At 47.1% G+C, this 19,535-nt stretch overlaps 1 protein-coding gene across 3 annotated transcripts in view; it reads left to right on the top strand.

Moving 5' to 3' along the window:
* Positions 1–19,535, top strand: part of BCAR3 (BCAR3 adaptor protein, NSP family member) — a 130,251-nt gene that overhangs the window by 16,433 nt on the left and 94,283 nt on the right. The window contains exons 1-2 of one of the 3 annotated variants that reach the window (XM_081818814.1): positions 3,855–4,078; positions 11,731–12,061. In XM_081818814.1, the coding sequence (XP_081674940.1) occupies positions 11,745–12,061 (317 nt within the window). In that variant the 5' untranslated portion in view covers positions 3,855–4,078; positions 11,731–11,744. Of the gene's footprint in view, positions 1–3,854; positions 4,079–11,730; positions 12,062–19,535 lie in introns of those variants that run through there. The other 2 variants (XM_081818812.1, XM_081818813.1) reach the window with 2 other exon arrangements.

The following is a 19,535-nucleotide window of genomic DNA, read 5'->3' as shown; positions in this document are numbered from 1 at the left end:
AGATTATTCATTGCAGTATTGTTTGTGATAGGAAAGGATTGGAAATAACTTAAATGTCCATGAGTAGGGCACTTATGGAATAAATTATAGCACATCTCTTCAAAGGAGTACAATGCACTACTATGAGAAAATCTCCAAGATACACTGTCAAGTGGGAAAAAAAAAGCAAAGTGTAGAACTGTGGGTATAGTATGTTACTTCCTGTGTAGGGGCTGGGGATAACACACACACACTTAAAGAAACTCTGCTAAGGCATACATGATGTTAATAGCAGTTTTGACTATGGTGGGAGGGGGACTGGGCAGATGGGAGACAGAGTCGGGAAGGGCACTTTTCATTGTATACCACTATATTTCTCGATATTACCTAATCAGAAAATTATGGTTGACCCTTGAGCAATGCAAGGTTTAGGGGCACTAACAGTGCAGTTGAAAATTTAGTTTATGTAATTTTTTACTTTCCAAAAACTTAGCTACTGATAACCTCTGGTTGACCAGAAGCCTTACCTTACACAGACAGTTAACACATATTTTGTATGTTACATGTATTATATACTGTATTGTTACAATAAAGTAAGTCAGAGAAAATAAAATGTTACTGAGAAAATCCTGAGGAAGAGAACATACACTTACAGTACTGTCCTCTATCAAAAAAAAAAAAAAAAAGTCCTCATATAAGTGGACCTGTGCAGTTCAAACCCATGTTGCTCAAGGGTCAACTGTATATTAAAAATACTACTATCCATCCATTAATGAATTGAGCACCTACTATGAGCTAGGTACTGGGGATACAAGTGTGAAAGTAGTTGTGTGGTGGAAAGACCACTGGACTTGAAGTTAAAACACCTGATTCAAATTCTGACTCTGCCTCTCACTATGGATGAGGCACATAGTAGGCATGCAACAAATATTTGTTGAATGGATTTATGGTTGACATTACTTAACCTTTCCGAGTCTGTTTTCCCCCATATAAATGGGGCTAAAGATGCATCCTATCTCGCAGAGGTGTTGTGAACACATAGAATGTGTCAGGAGTTAGAGTATAGTTAATGATAACTACTATATGCCAGGCACTTTCACATTTGTTATTTCCTTGACTCCTCACATGCATTCACTCACTCACTCACTCATGAGGAAATGGAGGGACTGAGAGAAACAGTGACTTGCCCAAGGCCTCTCTCCATGTGAGTTGTCTAGTCTTTCTTTATTGCTACCTCCCTATCATGCTCCACAAAGTAGAAATTTTAGGGGCGCCTGGGTCAGTCGTTAAGCGTCTGCCTTTGGCTCAGGTCATGATCCCAGGGTCCTGGGATCGAGCCCTGCATCGGGCTCCTTGCTTGGCAGGAAGCCTGCTTCTCCCTCTCCCACTCCCCCTGCTTGTGTTCCTGCTCTCACTATCTCTCTCTCTGTCAAATAAATAAATAAAATATTAAAAAAAAAAAAGTAGAAACTTTACATATAGTAGGTGCTTAGGGAATTTTGAAAATCAAGAAAATCCAATATAGGTTTTATCACTGTTTTCAGTGACACTTCAGAGCAGAAGAAAGTAAGTGTATTTCTGATAATTCAGTTGAGATACATACCAGCTGGTCTGACATTCACTGCACTAAACACTTCAGGAAAATTCAACAAAAATAAAAAGTGTGTGCTTCTCATGAGGTAGGGAAGATCAAAACCAACCCACAAAAACACCTATGAGGAAAATGTAGAAACTCATTCTTAAAGATGTTGTACTTAGAATCTTACAGACTTGCCAATAATTCTTTCTTAAAGGGATGAAAATGACATAACATATACCCAACATAGGGGTGCCTGGGTGGCTCAGTCGGTTAAGCTTTCAATTCTTGATTTCAGCTCAGGTCATGACCTCAGGGTGGTGAGATTGAGCCCCAGGTTTGTCCTGGGCATGGAGCATGCTTGAGTTTCTCTCTCCTCCCTTTGCCCCTACCCCCTCTAAAAAAAATACCCAACATGGCACAATTTTTAAAACATTTTTATTGGAGTAGAACATGCGAGGAGAGCAATGCACAAACCAATTAGTTGTTATAAAATGAAGGACAGTTAATTTTTATAAAATAGACACATCTATATAACCAGCACCTGGATCAAGAAACAGAATATTACCAGCATCTGGAGCCCCCTCTGGGCTCCCTTTCCACCACTACCCAACCCAACCCTCAAGATAACCCACTCAAGATAACCACTATCCCTCAAGATAACCCAACCCTCAAGATAACCACTATCTTTACCTTTAACAACATAGATATGTTTTGACTGTTTTGGGAATTCACATAAATGGAAGTATGTAGTATGTATCCTTTTGTGTTCAGCTTCTTTCACTAACATCCTATTTGTGAGAGTCATGGTCTTGTTGGGTATAGAAGTAGTTGTTATTACTGTATATTATTACCCAGAGCCTATATCTCTCCCACTGAAGGACATTTCGGTGGTTTCTTTGGGGCTGTTATAAAGAGAGATGCTATAAACGTTTTTGAACATGTCTTTGGTGAATATGTACACACATCTCTGTTGAGTAGAGAAGATACCTAGGGATGGAATTGCTGGGTCATAGGCTACATGTTAATTTAGCCAAACAGGTCTGTAAAGTGTTGTTCGAAGTTCTCCAATTTTATCCATTCTGGTGGGTGTAAAGTGAGACATTGCAACTTCAGTTTTCATTTCTGGGATGATTAGTAATTAAGAAACTTTCCATATGTTTCTCGTTTTGTTTTGAAAAATGCCTGTTTATCCCCTTTTGAGAAATGCTGTTCAAAGATTCTCCCCATTTTCAGTCAGATATTCTGCCCTTTTCTTGCTGGTCTGTAAGCATTCTTTATAGATCCTGTGTACAAGTCCTTTATTGGATACATCTGTTGCAATGATCTTTTCTCTCTTTGTGGCTTGACTTTTCACTAGGTGTCTTCTGAGGAATAGTTCTTAATTTTAATGTTGTCCAATGATCAGTTTTTTCCTTTATAGTTAGTACTGTATGTGTTTAAGGAGTCTTTGCCTACCTCGAGGTGGTGAAGATGTTTTTTTGATTTTTACTTCGAATAGTTTTATTGTTTTCTCTTTCACATTTAGATTTAAAAATCCATCTGGAATTGACTATTTTTGACATGGTATGAGGTTGGGGTCAAGATTCTTCCTTTTCCTGCCTGTGGGTATCAGTTGATCCAGCATCACTTCCTGAAAAGACATACCGTCTTCTCTCAATGCCTCAGGGTAGCATCTCTGACATAAATTGGGACCATTTAATGTAGATCAGCTTCTGGACTCTCTATTCTATTGGTCAGTTTGTCTATCCTTGTTGCCAATTACTATGTCTGTAGCTTTATAATGGGTCTTGATACCTGATAGTGTGAGACCTCCAGTTGGCTCCATTTTTTACCCCACTAAATCCTACCTAGTACTGAAATGCCAATTCCACTTCCCACTTTGCTTTCAGTTTGTCCAGGTGGCTGTGACTCATTTGCCTGTTCCATGGTTTGGTTATTTGTGGTTACCTGGATCTTTGTCTCGTCAAAGCCCTTTAAACTGCAAGCCAGCCAGGTGTCTGCAGACAGCAAAGCAGATCTGCTGGATTATTACCTAACGCGGGGAAGGGGGAGGAGTGGAATAGGTAGGGTTGTCCCTCAGGAGGGGTACAGCGAGCAAGTGGCCAATCTACACTTCAAGGCTGGTGTTTTGGGGAGATACGAGGAGAACCAAACTCTAGAACCCAGCAGAGGAGGGCAAGGCAGGTCACGCCATGTAAATGTCGCGGGGGGTTCCGCGAGGCCGCGCGAATCGGCTCGCCGGGGTGGGGCCGCGGCGCCGCAAATCACCAGTTGAGGGCTGGAGCGCGCGCCGCGGGCTCAGAGCCGCGCCTGTAGCCGCCGGGGCGGGAGCCGGAGCCGCGGGAGCCGCCGGAGCCGCCCGGCGCACGGGTGAGCCGCGCTCACGGGGCTTCTCTGCGGGCGCGCCCCGCCGACCATGAGCGGCCCGTGCCCCCGGAGCAGCCGCGGCCTGAGGGGCCGCCGAGCGGCGCCTCTGAACCCCTAGCCAGAGAACCCGGGCACCGAGCGCCGCGCGGGGAGGTGAGTGTCTGCCGCGCGTCCCGCGGGGGTGCTGCTCGTCCCGGGGCGCCTCGGCCTCCCCCCTCCTCTGGGAGGACGGGCTGGGAAGTTTGTTGGAGAAAGTTAGGATAGGGGGAAAGTTGAGCCAGCGCTCCCCCTGCCCCCAGCAGAGTTGGCGTTTAGGGGCGGGAGTGGCTGAAGTGCGGACGCCGCTTGTGCCCTCGGGGCCCTCGGAACTGGCTGATACCCTCCAGACGTGGCCCGCGGCGGGAGCCGCTCAGCGTCCAGCGGTGAGCATCTCTGCTCCTTGTTCTCGAGCGACATCTTCCTGGGCGCTGGTCTCTCCCGACCCCCACCCCCACCCCCACCCCCCGCGCGTCCCGGCTGCTCCGCCCACCGCCCTTGCTCGGCTCGTCGCGTCCTTCTTTGCGGGGGCCGGGGGGCGCGGGGGCCTAGGGGCTCCGCTGGAAGCCCGGGGCTTGGAGGAGGCGAGTTTCTCCACTAATCTCTTGGAAACTTTGCAAAGAAAGCGAAGGAGCCTGCCCAGTAACTGTTGACAACATCCCCCTCCCTCTCTGCCTTTGTTGAGAAAGAATGAATAGTTGGTTGTGTCGCTCCCTCTGCGTCGGGGAGGGGAGGGGAGGGAAGGGGAGGTGAAGAGAGGCACGGTGGACGCGACTGGAAGACGTTCGATCTCAGCCCCTCTTTCCCTAGCGGCAGCGGCTGCCACCACTTTAAAAGTTTGATCAGGTGTAGACGCTTGTCTGGGAGCGGTCGAGTGGGCTCCGAAGCAGCTGGGCAACACGGTGGTTCGTGGCTGGGGTGGAAAACTCTGATTTTGGTATTAACTGCCTTGAAGAAAGGTGCGAAGGGGCAAGAGCGTTTGCCTAACCTCGCCTGTGCTTTCGCCCAAAGCCATTGGCTGGGATAGAGAGTGGAGCCAAGCGTTCAGAGATTTCTTTTAAACCTTGACTCTTATCTCCCAAGGCTACACAGATCTGTCCAAGGAAAATACATTGGCGGAGGGAAGGTCAGTTTGAGAGCGGGTAATCTCCCTGCAGGTTGCCAAGGACAGAGGCAGGAGGAAGGAGAGGCCTCGGTGCTGGGAGAGGGGGTTCAGCAGAGCATCCGTGCTTAGTGGAGAAGCCACAGGCCAAGCGGTTGTATGGGGGTGTGCAGGGGAGTGTATGGAGTATAATGTAAAAGACTTGCCATGCCAGGGGCTCCCTCACCTTCTGACTCCAGCTTTCTCTAAACCTGCTGAGAAGCCTGGCATTTCCAGATGACTAACCAAGATTTCAATCTCCTATTCATATAGAAAGGACTGCTTGTCAAATGAATGCTAAGCTTAAGAACTTTATCATGTAAATTCTATGCTGTGTTGCTTGAAATACAATCCATGGAAGAATTATTCATACTTCAATCACTTGGCTAGACTTCATAAATTTACTTCGAAATTAGGGATACTCTTAATTTCTACACTGAAGAAAAACTTCATTCTAAGTGCATAAGCCAAGTTTTAATGTGTGGCGGTTCCGTCTTCTCTTCCTGTCTGACTCTGCAGAGAGGTTATAAAACTACATATCCAAATGAAAAATTCTCTGTTGGGGTCATAATTGGTCAGCTGAGGCAGTTACATTTCCAGAGTTTCAAATAAGACAGAAAGTTTTTAATGCCCACATTAGGTGACCATCTGTAAGTTTAACTTGGAAATAGCTCATTTTAGAAATAAACTGGAAAAATCCAAACAAGTGGCCTGCCTGTCTCTGCCTTGACTCGCACGTGCTCATGCATTTCTTGGGGACACCTGTGCAGAGCGAGTGGGTTGGGCTGCTCTTAACGAGCACTTCGAAGCACAGCACGTGAGCAGGACCAGGAAGGTAGCACAGAGGTTGGGAGTTTGTCAGGCTCACTCTTGTCCCTATTGAGATTTCAGCTCTTTGACCATTCACAAAGGTCTCATATCTTCATGTCAAGATACAGAATCTTTGACCTTTGTATATATTCCAAGGTCTGGCATTAGACTGAATCAGGACACCGTGTCTGTTTACCTGCATGGTGGAGAGAGGTGACGTCAGGTGGCCAAAGTCTCACCTGGCTTTTCTTTTAAAGACTGCATACAGGCTCTCTCAGTGTGCCTCTATGTGTCCGTGGCTCTGAGTTAAAACATTCACCTCCCCATCCTTCCTGGCTGCAGTCTTTCCCAGAAGCAGTGACTTCTTTTGTGAGCTTTGTACTAGGGATACGATGACAAGCAAGACAGACCTGGTCCCTGACCTGCTGGGAGGAGACCTGCTATGTATTGAGTGCTTGCCGTATGTCAAGGGCTTTCCATACACAGTCGCATTTACTTTTCAGGGCAACCCCACAAAAGAGGTATTTTTTAATCCTTTTTTACAAATGAGAAACTGTCAGAGAGGTTGAGTAACTTGTTCCAGGCCACACAGCTAGGAAGTAAATGGCAGAGTAGGGATTTGACCCTGTGAATGTCTTACTTCAAAGCCTAGGTTCTGAATCATACCATGTTTGATTAAAAAAAAAAAAATCACATAGTACATAAGAAGTACGTAATGGCTAGGTACATTGAGACAGAAGCATCTCCAAGTAGAGAAAACCTGGGAGCCAGGAAGTGGAGATTTGGGGTTAGTCTTCACCATGCTTTTCCAACTACATATGCCCACCTCATGACCTTCGATTTGCCCAGTCCCCTGCCTGGAACTCCGTTCCCATCTTCTCTTGACTGGTTCTCTTTTTTCAGGAACCTTTTCAGAGAAGCCCTCCCACACCACCCTAATCTAAACTAGCTCTCCGTCCCAACCAGTATGTTCTGTCATTTCATCCTGGTTTGTTGTTCTTTAGGACACTGATGCTGGTATATTATCTGGTTTGTTTTCTTGTCTGTGTTGACTGGAACCACCCCCCAAACTCTCCCCTACCATCCTACCCCATCACAACTTAGGCTCCATGAGAGCAGGACCTTGTCAAGTTTATTATGTCCTCATCCCCGGTACATTGTAAGCCCTCAGACAATATATATTGAGTGAATGAGCATTTACTTCCTTTCTCTGGGTTTGATTCTCTGAGATCCTACCTACATATAACACTCTGAGATTCTGCCTTGTGGAGTAAAATGTGGTTAAGTGGCTTTGCTCTCAAAAATGAAAGGTACTTGGCGCACCTGGGTGGCTCAGTGGGTTAAGTGTCTGCCTTTGGCTCAGTTCGTGACCCTGGGTCCTGGGACCGAACCCTGGAGCCCCAAGTTGGGCTCCTTGCTCCTTGGGGAGTCTGCTTCTCCCTTTCCCCACCCCCCACTCGTGCTCTCCCTCTCTCTCAAATAAATAAAATCTTCAAAAGAAAATGAAAGATACTTACCTTGAACCTAGATTCCAACTACATACCATGTACTTCTATCCCTTGGATTTGCCTTAGGTTTCTAGAGTCTGGAAAAAATAAAAGCAAATAAAGCTCAAGTAGGAAATACAGGGACTACCCGTAGTAAGGTTGTAAATGAGTTTCTTCCACCTATGGTTCCCCTTCTACCCCATGCCCCACTTTCAGCTATATTTTTTAGGAGTTCTGTCTCTGATCTGCACCCACCTCTGCCACTCTTAGGCTGATTCAGGTTGAGCCAGTCTTCCAAGTGAGTACACATAGGGCAAGCCTGGATTTTAATGGGGGAAGAGTCCCAATTTAGGGGCAGTGGGTTGTAGAGGGGAGCCCAACTTACATATTTCCAATTTGTCTGCAGCTGAGACTTCTCTGGAGGTTTCAGCTTGAATAATCTTCTCCCTCCAGTTATTAAACTCTGCTTCACATCATTCAGCTCAGCATCGCATCCGCAGGGAAGCCTTTTCCGGCCACTAGCTGGGTCTAGACCCTGGGCCCCTCTCTGTATGCTCCAGTAGCACTGGGAATCACCAGCACATGGTCTGTCTGCTTCCACCACAGAGTAGTAACCTCGTGATACTGTTGTTTGACACTGTCCCCAATACCAGTCACAGTGCCCCACCATGTAGGAGACCTTACATATATGTGTGGTGAAGAGAAGAATGAATTGATGCTTCTATTTACTGACCCCTCCTCATTGTCATTCTGTTCTGTTCCTCGGGTAGCCAAATCTGAGTGTAAGTTGCTCCGGACCAAAGAGACTTGCTTAGCCAGTGGTCCTCATCCCTGGCTCCACTTTGGACAGTACTGGTGGCTTTCAGAAGATCGATGCCAGGGTTGTACCCACCAAGGTTCTGGTTTCGCTGGGTGTCGGCATTTTATTTATTGAGAAAGAGAGAGCAAGTGAGCATAAGCAGGGGGAGGAGTAGAGAGACAAGCCGACTCCAGGCTGAGCGCGGAGCCAGGTGCCGGGCTCGATCCCACAACCCTGAGATCATGACCCGAGCCGAAATCAAGACTCAGACGCTTAACCGACTGAGCCACCCAGGCGCCCCGGGTGCCAGGATTTTAAAAGCTTCCCAGAGGATTCTTACATGCAACCAGCTTGAGGACTGCCCCCCCCCCCCGCCCCCGCCTTCAGGTGCAGCCATGGTGAGAGAGAGCAGGGATATAATTCATGGATATTGTATGGTTCCTGACAGTTTAAGAGGTACCTTCACATCTGTTATCACAGCTGATAATAACAAGCTAAGGGATCTACTCTCTGGTTTAAATATTCCCTTTATGTTGATGATTCTTAAAAATCTACATCCTGTCCTGGCTCCTAAGTGAACATACCAGTATCTTACCTCCTAGACTGAACTGCCCCATTGGCTCCTCACGCTCCGCAGCTCAGTGGCCAGCTTGTCAGCCTCCCTCCCCCAGGAGTCCTCTTCTTTACCACTCAGCATGTTACAGCATCCTACTGTCCTCCCGTGGGTGTGGCCTCGAGTTCCTCCTTTTTCCCTCTGTCCCTCCTTTGCCTGGCCACTGCCCGAGGACAGAGTTTGAAATCCTTCCTCGCTGGCTTGTGGCCAACAGCTTGACTGGCCTGCCTGCCTCCCTTCTTTCCAGAAGTACCAGAGTTACCTACCTGGGCACAGACTGGCTTCTATCGCTCCCTTCCAGATCTTCCCTAGCACCTACAGTCCAGTCCAGACCCCTCGACACAGTTTTAAGACTTCATGATACAGTCCTAAGCTGGGCTTCTGGGAAATGCTTCTTGACGTCTCCATGCAAGCCACACAGCCCAGCTTGTAGTTCGTGAGCCCTTGGAGGCACCTTCTTGCCTCTGTGCATCTGCCATGCTAGCATCCTCTCAGAAGGCTTTTCTGTACAATTCTCGACCTTTCAAAATCCCTCCAAAATGCTTCGTCTCCAGCATCGCCCTCTCTGAGATCCTCCTCAAGTCATTTTGTTCAAAGTAATTATTCTTCCCTCCAGCATGTGAAGGGTCCCTATTGATGAGTCGTAGGATAGAGTTCTTAGTCAGGGATTGGGGCTTATACGCATTGATTCTCTGAGTATCTTATATGGAGGAAGTATTTAAATATTTGTTGAATCGAAAGTAGGAAGGGCAGGTGTTAACCCTCAACTCAGAGAATAAACTGAGGTATGGGAAACTTGCTGAAGGGCATTCTTGAGCACTTTGGCCCAATCTTGAAATCGAGATCTTGGATAAGCAGAGAGGAAACCTGTGGCCAGAAACATGGGAGCTGGGGCAACTTTTACCCCATCATAATAACCTGGAAATAGTTGATCAACACTATGGCCCTTTGCATAGAAGGAGGTTCTGTGGGCTGCCCTGGGCCTCCCCAGCAGGTTCTTTGGAATGATCTAGGCCTCCCTCTGAAGAGGGTGCTGACAGTTTGGACAGGCAAGCATTCACAGCTGTGGGGGGTAGGGTGTGTGTGTGCGCGCGCGCGTGTGCGTGTGTGCGTGTTTGTGTGTGCAGGGTAAGGGAATCCTAGTCGGCTTACATCACTGGTGGTCAGGCGGGGAGGGCCAGGCAACTTGGATTTCTTTTTAGATAATGATGACTAACATTGAGTAAGTGCTGACCGTGTGCCCGGTACTGGCCAGACCCGGGAGCGGCCCACATGGGGACTCACACAGTCCTATTGTTCCGTGCCCTCCGTGAGCCAGGCCTTCTGTGTGGTCACAGATGTGGAGCAGACAGGCCCCAGAATGACCAGGTTTGGGAAAGAACTGAGGACAGCCTTAGGATTATATACCTTGAGTGAAGGATTTCCTTCCCTCCAGCCCCCAGCGCTTGTGTGTTTCTGTCTGTTGCAGGTGAAGGACGGATTGTGGATGTTTTTGTTGTCTGTTGTTTCCCTTGCGCTACCTTTATCTCGGATCTGCATGCTACCCGTGAGCTTCTGGAGCAGTGTTCTTGCTTGTCTTCAAGCGGTGTCCCAAGGCCCCAGTTCCTTTGTGGAACTGACTCTGCAGGGGTACTATTAAGTGATGATTTTCACTCTGAGCCGTCGTCTTTGCAGTGGAAAGGGTGGCCTGTGAGAAATGGGGGCTGCGGGGCTTTGGAACAGACTGCAGAGCAAAGGAATGTTCTGCTCCCCAATCTGGGGGAGGCCAGTGCATCAGGCAGGCGGAGTTGTGCTGCTGTGTTGTCCAGACCAGTCTGGTACCCTGGCGGGTGGGACAGATTCTGGATCCTTAATGTCTCCAGGGACTAGTTCTAATTTTTATTCAGGCGTGTGTTTCTTCTCTACACGGTGGCCTTAAAAATGACTTACATAATTTGGCTTAGGTCAAAACCATAGTTTGTTTATTGGAGGGAGGTGAGTGGGTGCTGTCTCTTGCTCGGGGCGAACGTTTCTGCTAGTGATCATAACTGGGCATAATTGTTGGGTCTGCTTTTGCATATGACCTAGTACACATTTTCCTTTTCTTTCCATGCTCTCCCCTCTACCCCCTTTTTGTCTTATTTCTCTTCCTTCCCACTCTTCCCTGACTACACAGGCACCACGCGTGTTGCTTAACCCTGCTGGTGGCAGGCGGGTTCCCGACCCCTCTGGGGGACAGTGTACGTGGATCCCTCACCCCAGTGGCTTTCCTCTGCAGCTGAGTCCACTGATGTATGGAGGAGTGACCTACCTCCTCACCCCTGACCCTGGCCTGTCTTCGTTAATTAGAGTACATTGATTTATTTGTAAGCACCAGGTCTTTGCCGGAAAAATTCTGCCCCGTTGCCCTGGGTAGCACAACTGAGGGGTTGGTCTGGCACTGGAGGCCTTCTAGCAGCTGAGGAATTCCAGTAATCTCCACCTGTTCTTATCACGTACACGGTGGTGGAAAGACATGGGCTAATTAACATTTATACTGTGTTCTCTAATGCACTTATATCGAAACCTTGAGTACTTCCTCAATAGTCTTTTTTGTTAGTCATGCTTTTCCATCAGTTTCAGTGCATCTGCCATGCTAGCATCCTCTGAAATAATAAAATGGTTCATGTGCCTCTGGAGTCTCTGAAACATGGTTGCCCTTTTCCATCCGGGGATTTGTTGCTAACCCAGGAGAATTCCTCTGTAGGATCAAAAAAGGGACATGAATAAACTTCCCATTTGTATTAAATTTCACCAGTGATGCCATGCACTGTTTGTCTGTTAATGCTCCATGAACCTGTTCTTTTGTTAAACTGTACATTTCCATTTCCTTTTGTGAGTAGGAAGTCAGTTCTTATGATGGTCTAAGATTCATGCCTTCGCTCTTTCTTTTCCCCTTAGAGGAGTTGAGAATCATGGCTGCGGGAAAATTTGTGAGCCTTCCCAGAAACATGCCGGTGAATCACCAGTTCCCTCTAGCCTCGTCCATGGACCTTCTGAGCAGCAAGTCCCCTCCGGCTGAGCATCACACAGATGCCTATCAAGACGTGTCTATACATGGTACCCTCCCACGGAAGAAAAAAGGCCCTCCTCCCATCAGGTCCTGTGATAACTTCAGTCACATGGGGACTCTGCCCCATTCCAAGTCCCCACGGCAGAACTCCCCTCTGACCCCGGCCATCATCCAGGAGCACCCCCTGCAAGACTGGAAAGGGGAAACCTTCACCTTCAGGTAACTTCTTTATTTATTTATTGTTATTTATTTATTCATTTATTTTTTAGAGACCCTGTGGGGAGGGGATGGGGTGGGTGCAGAGGGAGAGCGAGAATCCTAAGCAGGCTTCACACCCAGCGTGGAGTCCAGTGTGGGGCTCCATCTCACAACCCTGAGATCATGACCTGAGCCGAAATCACGAGTCAGACACTCAACAGACTGAGCCACCCAGGTGCCCCTTCAGGTAACTTCTTTATTTCCACAAGTGAAAATGACTTGGCTTAAAGGGCTTTTTAAAAAAGCCTTTCTGGAGGCGCCTGGGTGGCTCAGTCATTGAGTGTCTGCCTTTGGCTCAGGTCAGGATCCCAGGGTCCTGGGATCGAGCCCCGCATTGGGCTCCTGCTTGGCGGGAAGCCTGCTTCTCCCTCTCCCACTCCCCCTGCTTGTGTTCCCTCTTTAGCTGTCTCTCTCTCTGTTAAATAAATAAATAAAATCTTTAAAAAAAAAAAAAGCCTTTCTGTTAGGGAATATGTCAGCTGTACAGAGTAGAGCAAATAGTTTGACTCCCAAAGACCCACCACCCCACTTCAGCCGCTCTGGGCCTGGGCCAGTCCCAGTCCCGTGTTGTCTGTACTCCCGCCCACTTTCCTTCCTCTGCAATTATTTTGAAGTAAATTTCAGCCCCTGTTTTCTCTGTAAATATTTTGGTATGTGTCTTTCAAAGATAAGTACTCTTATTTTTAAAAAATATAACATAAAAAACTGTAACACCTAAAAACTTTAACCATTTCTTAGTATCTAGTATTTGAGAGTATTTTTACAGCCAACTTCCCATAATATCACTAAGTCCCTCAAAAGGAAGCACAAGGGCATTTTTTTTATTATTATTATAACATCAGATTCTGAACTATGTCCACCCAATTCTGTAGAGATGCCAAGATGGCTATAAATTAGGAGCTGCTTCTCCAACATGCTGAAGTAAAATTTGGTATGGCTACATCATCGGGTCAGCTTCAGAATACTTTAGAACAAGGATTGATTCCTCCTACCCACAGGGGATCTGGGTAAATAAGCCTTATGGTTATAAAAGCTTCTTGTCCGGGTTTGTATTGGGCCTGGCTGTGATTAGTTTCTGCTTGTTAGAGCTGGTTTAGAAACTGACTTCCCTTTCCTGCTGGGGAAGATCAGCAGTCTGTGATGTTATCTGGCCAAGAAGGGGCTGGTTCCTTCTGTTGTATCTCCTGGTGTCTCTTTTTGTCCAGCCCTGCAGCAAAGAAAGCCACTTGGACGCTAGCTCATTTCTTTGTTCAATATCTATATATTGAGCACTTACACTGATTTTGTAAACACCGGTGCTTCACCAAGAAAATTCTGCCCAGTCCCTCTTAGTATCTGAACTAAGGGCTGGCCCGACCTTGAAGATGTTCTGGCAACCAAATCGTTCCAGCAATCTGCTCTTGCCCTTTTATAGGATGAGGAAGTATGTGAACTAACAGAATAGCAATGGGGCATCTGACATGGTGTCTTCCCAGAGCTAATATTCTAGTGAAGGGCCCAGGTAATGAACAAGTTAATTGCAGATTATATTAAGTGCTATAGAGGAAATTTTGACAGACTGAAGGTTTATTAGGCTTGTATCTTTTTTATAACGTGCACAGGTCTCTGAGGAGATGATATTTGAGCTAAGACCTGCATTAATGAGAGAAGGCAGCCATGGGAAGAACCAGAGGAAGGTTGTTCCAGGCATAGGGAGAGCAGTGCAAAGAACTGGGGTTGGGAACAAGTCTGGCGTGTTTGAAAAAACCCCAAACGAAGCTGGTGTGGCCTGTGGCTGCAGTGTAGCAAGTTGAGAGGCGGACAGTACAGATGTTGGGAGAGAGCTAGGAGGGTAGGAGGTCAGAATTCGTTTTAGGTGCATAATTGTAGTCGTACAAGAAGAAAATAAGTGGAGGCCCACATATTCTCTGTAGAAAGCATCGGAGAGCCCTGAAATGTTTCTGACGTCAGCTCAGAAGGTTCCCCAGGGTGTCTTGGGTGTTAGAAAGCCCTGCACCTGCTCTGCAAAGTGTAGGTGGGTGACCCCCCAGTGTGGAGAGCTTGCAGCCAGCCTGCTGGGGGCCCAGGTCAGTGTGGAGGTGCATACCTGTGCACAGTATTGTTCATATTGAGTCACTGGCATTAAACAGGTAGGGATGAGAAGGGGCACGGTCATCATTCCCTCTTGTGAAGGTCAAGAGGCAGCAAAGAGAAAGAGCTTCTGGACAGCCAAAAACAAGCACTCATTCCAGGCTGTGCAAGGTGGAGTCAGAGCCAGTGATTCCGTGACTTACTGTAGCCACTTTTTATTTAGTAAGTTAAGCTCTGTAATGAGCTACGTGTCTACTATGTGCCCTATGGAGGTGATGCATAAACCCATTCCTTGAAGTTCTAAGGTCCTGGCTGGGTGCCAGCTCTCACGAGGGGGAAGCTCTGGGGAGCCGGGGCTGGCAATGGAGTCACCCTTTCAATCTTGAGGAAGCTCTTGATAAACACCCAAGATCCAAGCCGTCAACCTGCCAGGAGTTCAAAGCTTTTTGATTTGAAAATGACTTGATCAGAGGTCAGATCTCTGCGGAAGATCTTATCAGGAGGTGGGCGCAAGTCCTGAGTTTGAAGTCCAGGCTGTGGAAGATTTAACAAGCACCACTGGATTACGTTTGTTTATCATTCAGAACTACATTCATCCAAATTCACAACTTTTTCCCTTAACTTAAAATATCTCATTGTTAAAGACGAATACAGGAAGTAACAAACGCATATCCTTCAGGATTATGCTGAGTGAGAAGGTCATGTCAAAGGATCCTAAAATCCCATTCTGCTCCCTGGTCTTATTAATAGGTTTTGTTATTTTTAAAGTTTATTTATTTACCTTTTTTTTTTTTTGAGTAATTTTATTTATTTTACTTATTTACTTATTTATACCCCCAACATGGGGCTCAAACTTACGGCCCTAAAGAGTTGCATGCTCTATCGACTGAGCCAGCCAGATGCCCCTATAATTTGTTCATGGAATACACTTTATTTTTTTTTTAAAGATTTTATTTATTTATTTGACAGAGACATAGCGAGAGAAGGAACACAAGCAGGGGGAGTAGGAGAGGGAGAAGCAGGCTTTCCGCCGAGCAGAGAGCCTGATGTGATGTGGGGCTCGATCCCAGGACCCTGGGATCATGACCTTAGCCAAAGGCAGACGCTTAACGACTGAGTCACCCAGGCGCCCTATGTAATACACTTTAAAAACTATCTTGAGGTGTTCCCAATTTTGAGGAGTTCAGAGTACCTGAATCATTATTTTCATCCTTTTAAATATTCCTAGTAAGATTATTTGCCTCAGTTCCTTTTTGGAACAAGCCACAGGATCAACGCATAAAGCTTGTGTGTGTGAAAAGTAAGGGACAAAAGGTATGAATGAGAACCTGGGGCTCCGGAGAGGGAGGGCTGCCGAAGGCACCTCAAAAGAACTGCTATCAGGGAGAAGGAGCATTTCTAATCCTAACTCCGCTCTTACAGCTCAGTTGCTATGAAAACACGAGCCACCCTCTGCTCTTGCTCACTCACTCACCACTGGAAGCTGGGAGCTTTTAATTTTTATTTTTTAAAGATTTTATTAGAGCACAAGCGGGGGGGTGGGTAGGGCAGAGGGAGAGGGAGAAGAGACTCCCCACTGAGCAGGGAGCCCCACAAGGAGCTTGATCCCAGGACTCTGGGATCCTGGCCTGAGCAGAAGGCAGATGCTTAACTGACAGAGCCACCCAGGCGCCCCATGCTGGGAGCTTTTAAAAGTTAAGAGTTTTGGATCTTTGACCCCAGGGAGTGAGACTAGTTAGGTCTACTTTTAACAAGATTATTGATTTTTTTTTTTTTTTTTGGCTTGTTTGAGGTAAACTTTTTGGCCTTATTTGCTACTTTTCATAGTGAATTCAAAGGTTAATTTCAGCTGACAGTGACTTGCCCGGATGTCAAGTCTGAAAGCCTTCCATTTTTGTCCTATTTGGTGTTGGCATGATGATAGTGGGGCCATCTGGGAAAGCCCAGACCCACTTTTCTTGTATACCCCACCTACACTCAGAGGGAAACCCACCAGACAACACCTTTCTGTCTTGTAAAATACTCTATAAATTGCAAGTTTGCTGTTTTCCTAACAAATATTTAGCTCATTAATCATTAAAAAGTCACCCTTATTATAATTGCATATTAATTGAATATCCATCCTGTGGAAGACCCCAGGCAAAGCAGAGGAAGTCTCCCCTTTGACCTAAAAATTTGTATTACCAAGCTGTCTTATAAACATGAGTCCTAGGCACAAAAATTACTCTCTCTTACATTTTATAGTTTTCAAAATATTGTCAAGGATATGTTCATAAATTACCCTGTGTGAACATCCTAAGCCTGTGCGAGGGACATGGCAGATTTTATCATGAGTAGCAGCCGTACTGTTGCTCTTATTCACAGTCCGATAAAGTGGTTCAGGGTTGTTGAGGCACCTGAGATCAGACCCTAGTGGGACTGAGCTAGGATGAGAACCCAGAGAGTACTGTGGGGCCTTCCCCAGACACTCTGTTCCACAGCCTCCCAAGAAGGTTGACCTCGGCTGCAGGCATCTTCTGAGCTGTCCTCTTGCAGGGAAAGCTTGCAGTCCCCAGAGTCTGAACCCAGGGCACCTTGTACACCCACCTTGGGGAAACGGAGTCTTGGCCACCAAGAGCCAGGCAGAAGGCAAGCCTGGAAGGGAGAGTTGGTCTCTCCTCATTTGGAGACTGTATCTCTTGGCTTTTGTTGTTGTCTTGGCTGCCCTTGGATGTACTTGTGGTTTTGAAAGGTGGCCAAAGCGAGAAGCCAGGGCGCTCTTAAACCTGCTGCTTGATGTCACAGAAGAAGCCTTTGTTCTGCAGGAGAGGTCTGCAGACAGGATTTCCTCCCGACGTTAGCGTTTGTTTGACTGCTGTCCCTTTGATTCACTTATCTTCAAGGGTGAATTTTTATTTGAATCTGGGACCTTCCTTGGGCTGAGAGGGGACCGGTTCCTGTTGTTGAGATGTCTGTGTTGTCGGGATAGCCGAAGAATCAGCTCTGGGAGGCCGGTGCGGGTCCTCTTCCTGCCTGTGGGTATGTGGAGGCATGCATTCCTGGGAACAGCTGCGGGGTGCCCAGTTCCTTCGGCCCCTTGCGCCGTGGGGGCATGTGGTGGGACATGGTGATGTTTCATCAGTTTGCATGAGCGGAGCTGACTGACTAGTCACAAGTGTTTTAACTGACGGGGGCCAGAAAGTCGGCAGAATTATCCCAAATTAAAATCCAGTATACTTTCCTGGGCTGTAAGTTACCTACCGTGTTGCAGCATCTGCTGTTGTAAGTAGAAGCAAAGTGGAAGGCACAGGGTCTGTGCAGACTCTTCTCAAAACACTGATTGATTGATTGATTGGTTTTTTTAAAAAGATTTTATTTATTTGCCAGAGAGAGCACAAGCAGGGAGAGTGGCAGGCAGAGGGAGAAGCAAGCTCCTCGCTGAGCAAGGGGCCTGATGTGGGACTCGATCCGAGGACCCTGAGATTATGATCTGAGCTGAGCCCAGGCTTAACTGACTGAGCCACCCAGGCGCCCCTCAAAACACTGATTTAAATATCTAACTCTGGGCTGTATCACTGCCCTCACCCAAAAAATTATTTCATTTGTTCCTCTTGAGAACCACCAAGTTCTAGAACTACTGCTTTCTCCTTAACAAAGCAAGATGTTTCCCCAGACATGCAAATCAATCAGCCTTTAGCTTGCAGTTAATCAGAGGGATCTACAAGGTAAAGGTCCACATGCAAATATCTGCCTTTTAGTTATACACAGGCATGTCTGCTCTCTGCAAATTGGAAGCTTTTCGTGCACAGAGGAAAAGTTGGGTTTAGAGGTGCAAAAGTCTATGTACTAGATTAACAGATTCCGTTTAATAGAAGGCACATTTATTGAGTTAGCAGAGTAACAATCGCTTAATAGCCAAGAATGTCTCCAGGCAAATTATAGTCCATTTGTTGAATTTTTATTTTTGAAATTTCAAGTTGCGTTTTACTAACATTTTGCAGTACCCCTTGGTGTTTGAATGCAGCTATTGGCATGGGGTAGTGCATTCTGAGGAATGGTGCATGTTCAGGCCCTGGTGGCCCCTGGTGTGCTGAGCCGGGAGCAGCTGGGTCAGAGGTGAGCTCAGCCCCTGCTGGGCATCCCCTCCCCCCCTTCCCCCCCCCCCCCGCCAGCCCCCACCAGCACCAGGGGGGTGGGGTAGTTTGAGAGAGCCCAGGGACTGGGAAATTCCTACAGGTCCACCAGCTGCCTGACAATGGTCCTCAATCCTCTACTGACAGGGATGATTTGAACCTAAAGGCTGGGATCTGTGCATTCTCAGCTGTTCTGGGGAAAACTGAGAGTTTTTTTTTTTTTTTCAGTGAGTGCAAATGTCAACCAAGAAAATGATGGGAGAATTACACAAAGCAGTCCTTGTTGAGTGATGCTGCTCAACATCTTCTCTGCCCCCACCCCCAGGGCCTATAAATCAGGGTTTCTTAGGCCTCCTGCATGCTGTTTGGGAAAGGTCAGGTTTTCAGTCTTCTGAGAGACAGAAACTCGGAGAGTTTTTCCACACCTTTCGGTATATGTAGAAACCTATTGTAAACAGAAGGTACTGTGCGGTTACAAGTTACTTGTGTTCTTAACACATGTGGATTTGGGAGCCTTCGCAGCCTGGCCGGAGGATCCAGGCTGGAGAAGCTGTCAGGGCTGTTTTTGATGGGAAGGAGACTCCTCCATGGGGCCCGTAGGACTGAGAAGCAGGCAGGCCACAGCCCCCGCCGCGGCTGCGAGCTTTGCGGTGCTGCCATCTCATGCAGTCTGTCCCCAGGAGACTAGCTGCAGGGTTGCTTGTAGAATTTCAGGCTGTCTCTTTTTAGAGCTCCCAAAGACAAGCGCATGGTCTTCTTGTTTTAAGGATTCTGATGTTATTTAAAAATTATAGAAGTCTGGGACCCCTTGGTGGCTCAGTCGGTTAAGCGTCTGCCTTCGGCTCAGGTCATGGTCCCAGGGTCCTGGGATTGAGCCCTGCATTGGGCTCCTTGCTCGGCGGGGAGCCTACTTCTCCCTCTGACACTCCCCCTGCTTGTGTTCCCTCTCTTGCTGTGTCTCTCTCTGTCAAATAAATGAATAAAATCTTAAAAACAAATTATAGAAGTCTGACAAACCTTCCATAACGGACCCAGCCTTTGTGCCCCCAGACTGTCTGTGATTCCAGATGCACCTGCAGACGTAGTAACCAAAGCTAAAATAACCTCTGTGAAGAGGAGAACACACCAGGCTCCTAACCCAGAGGTCTCAGTTCAGATCCCTGTTTTGCCACTTAATACGTGTGTGAACCGGGGCAAGTTCTAAACTATGAAATGAGGGTGAAAATGCCTCCCTCTGAGGAGTGCTGTGCAGA

This window comes from Leptonychotes weddellii, chromosome 4 (genome assembly GCF_054177405.1).
Source record: "Leptonychotes weddellii isolate Sample4059 chromosome 4, ASM5417740v2, whole genome shotgun sequence".
Taxonomy (NCBI): domain Eukaryota; kingdom Metazoa; phylum Chordata; class Mammalia; order Carnivora; family Phocidae; genus Leptonychotes; species Leptonychotes weddellii.
This window is presented reverse-complemented; position numbering and strand designations above follow the sequence as displayed.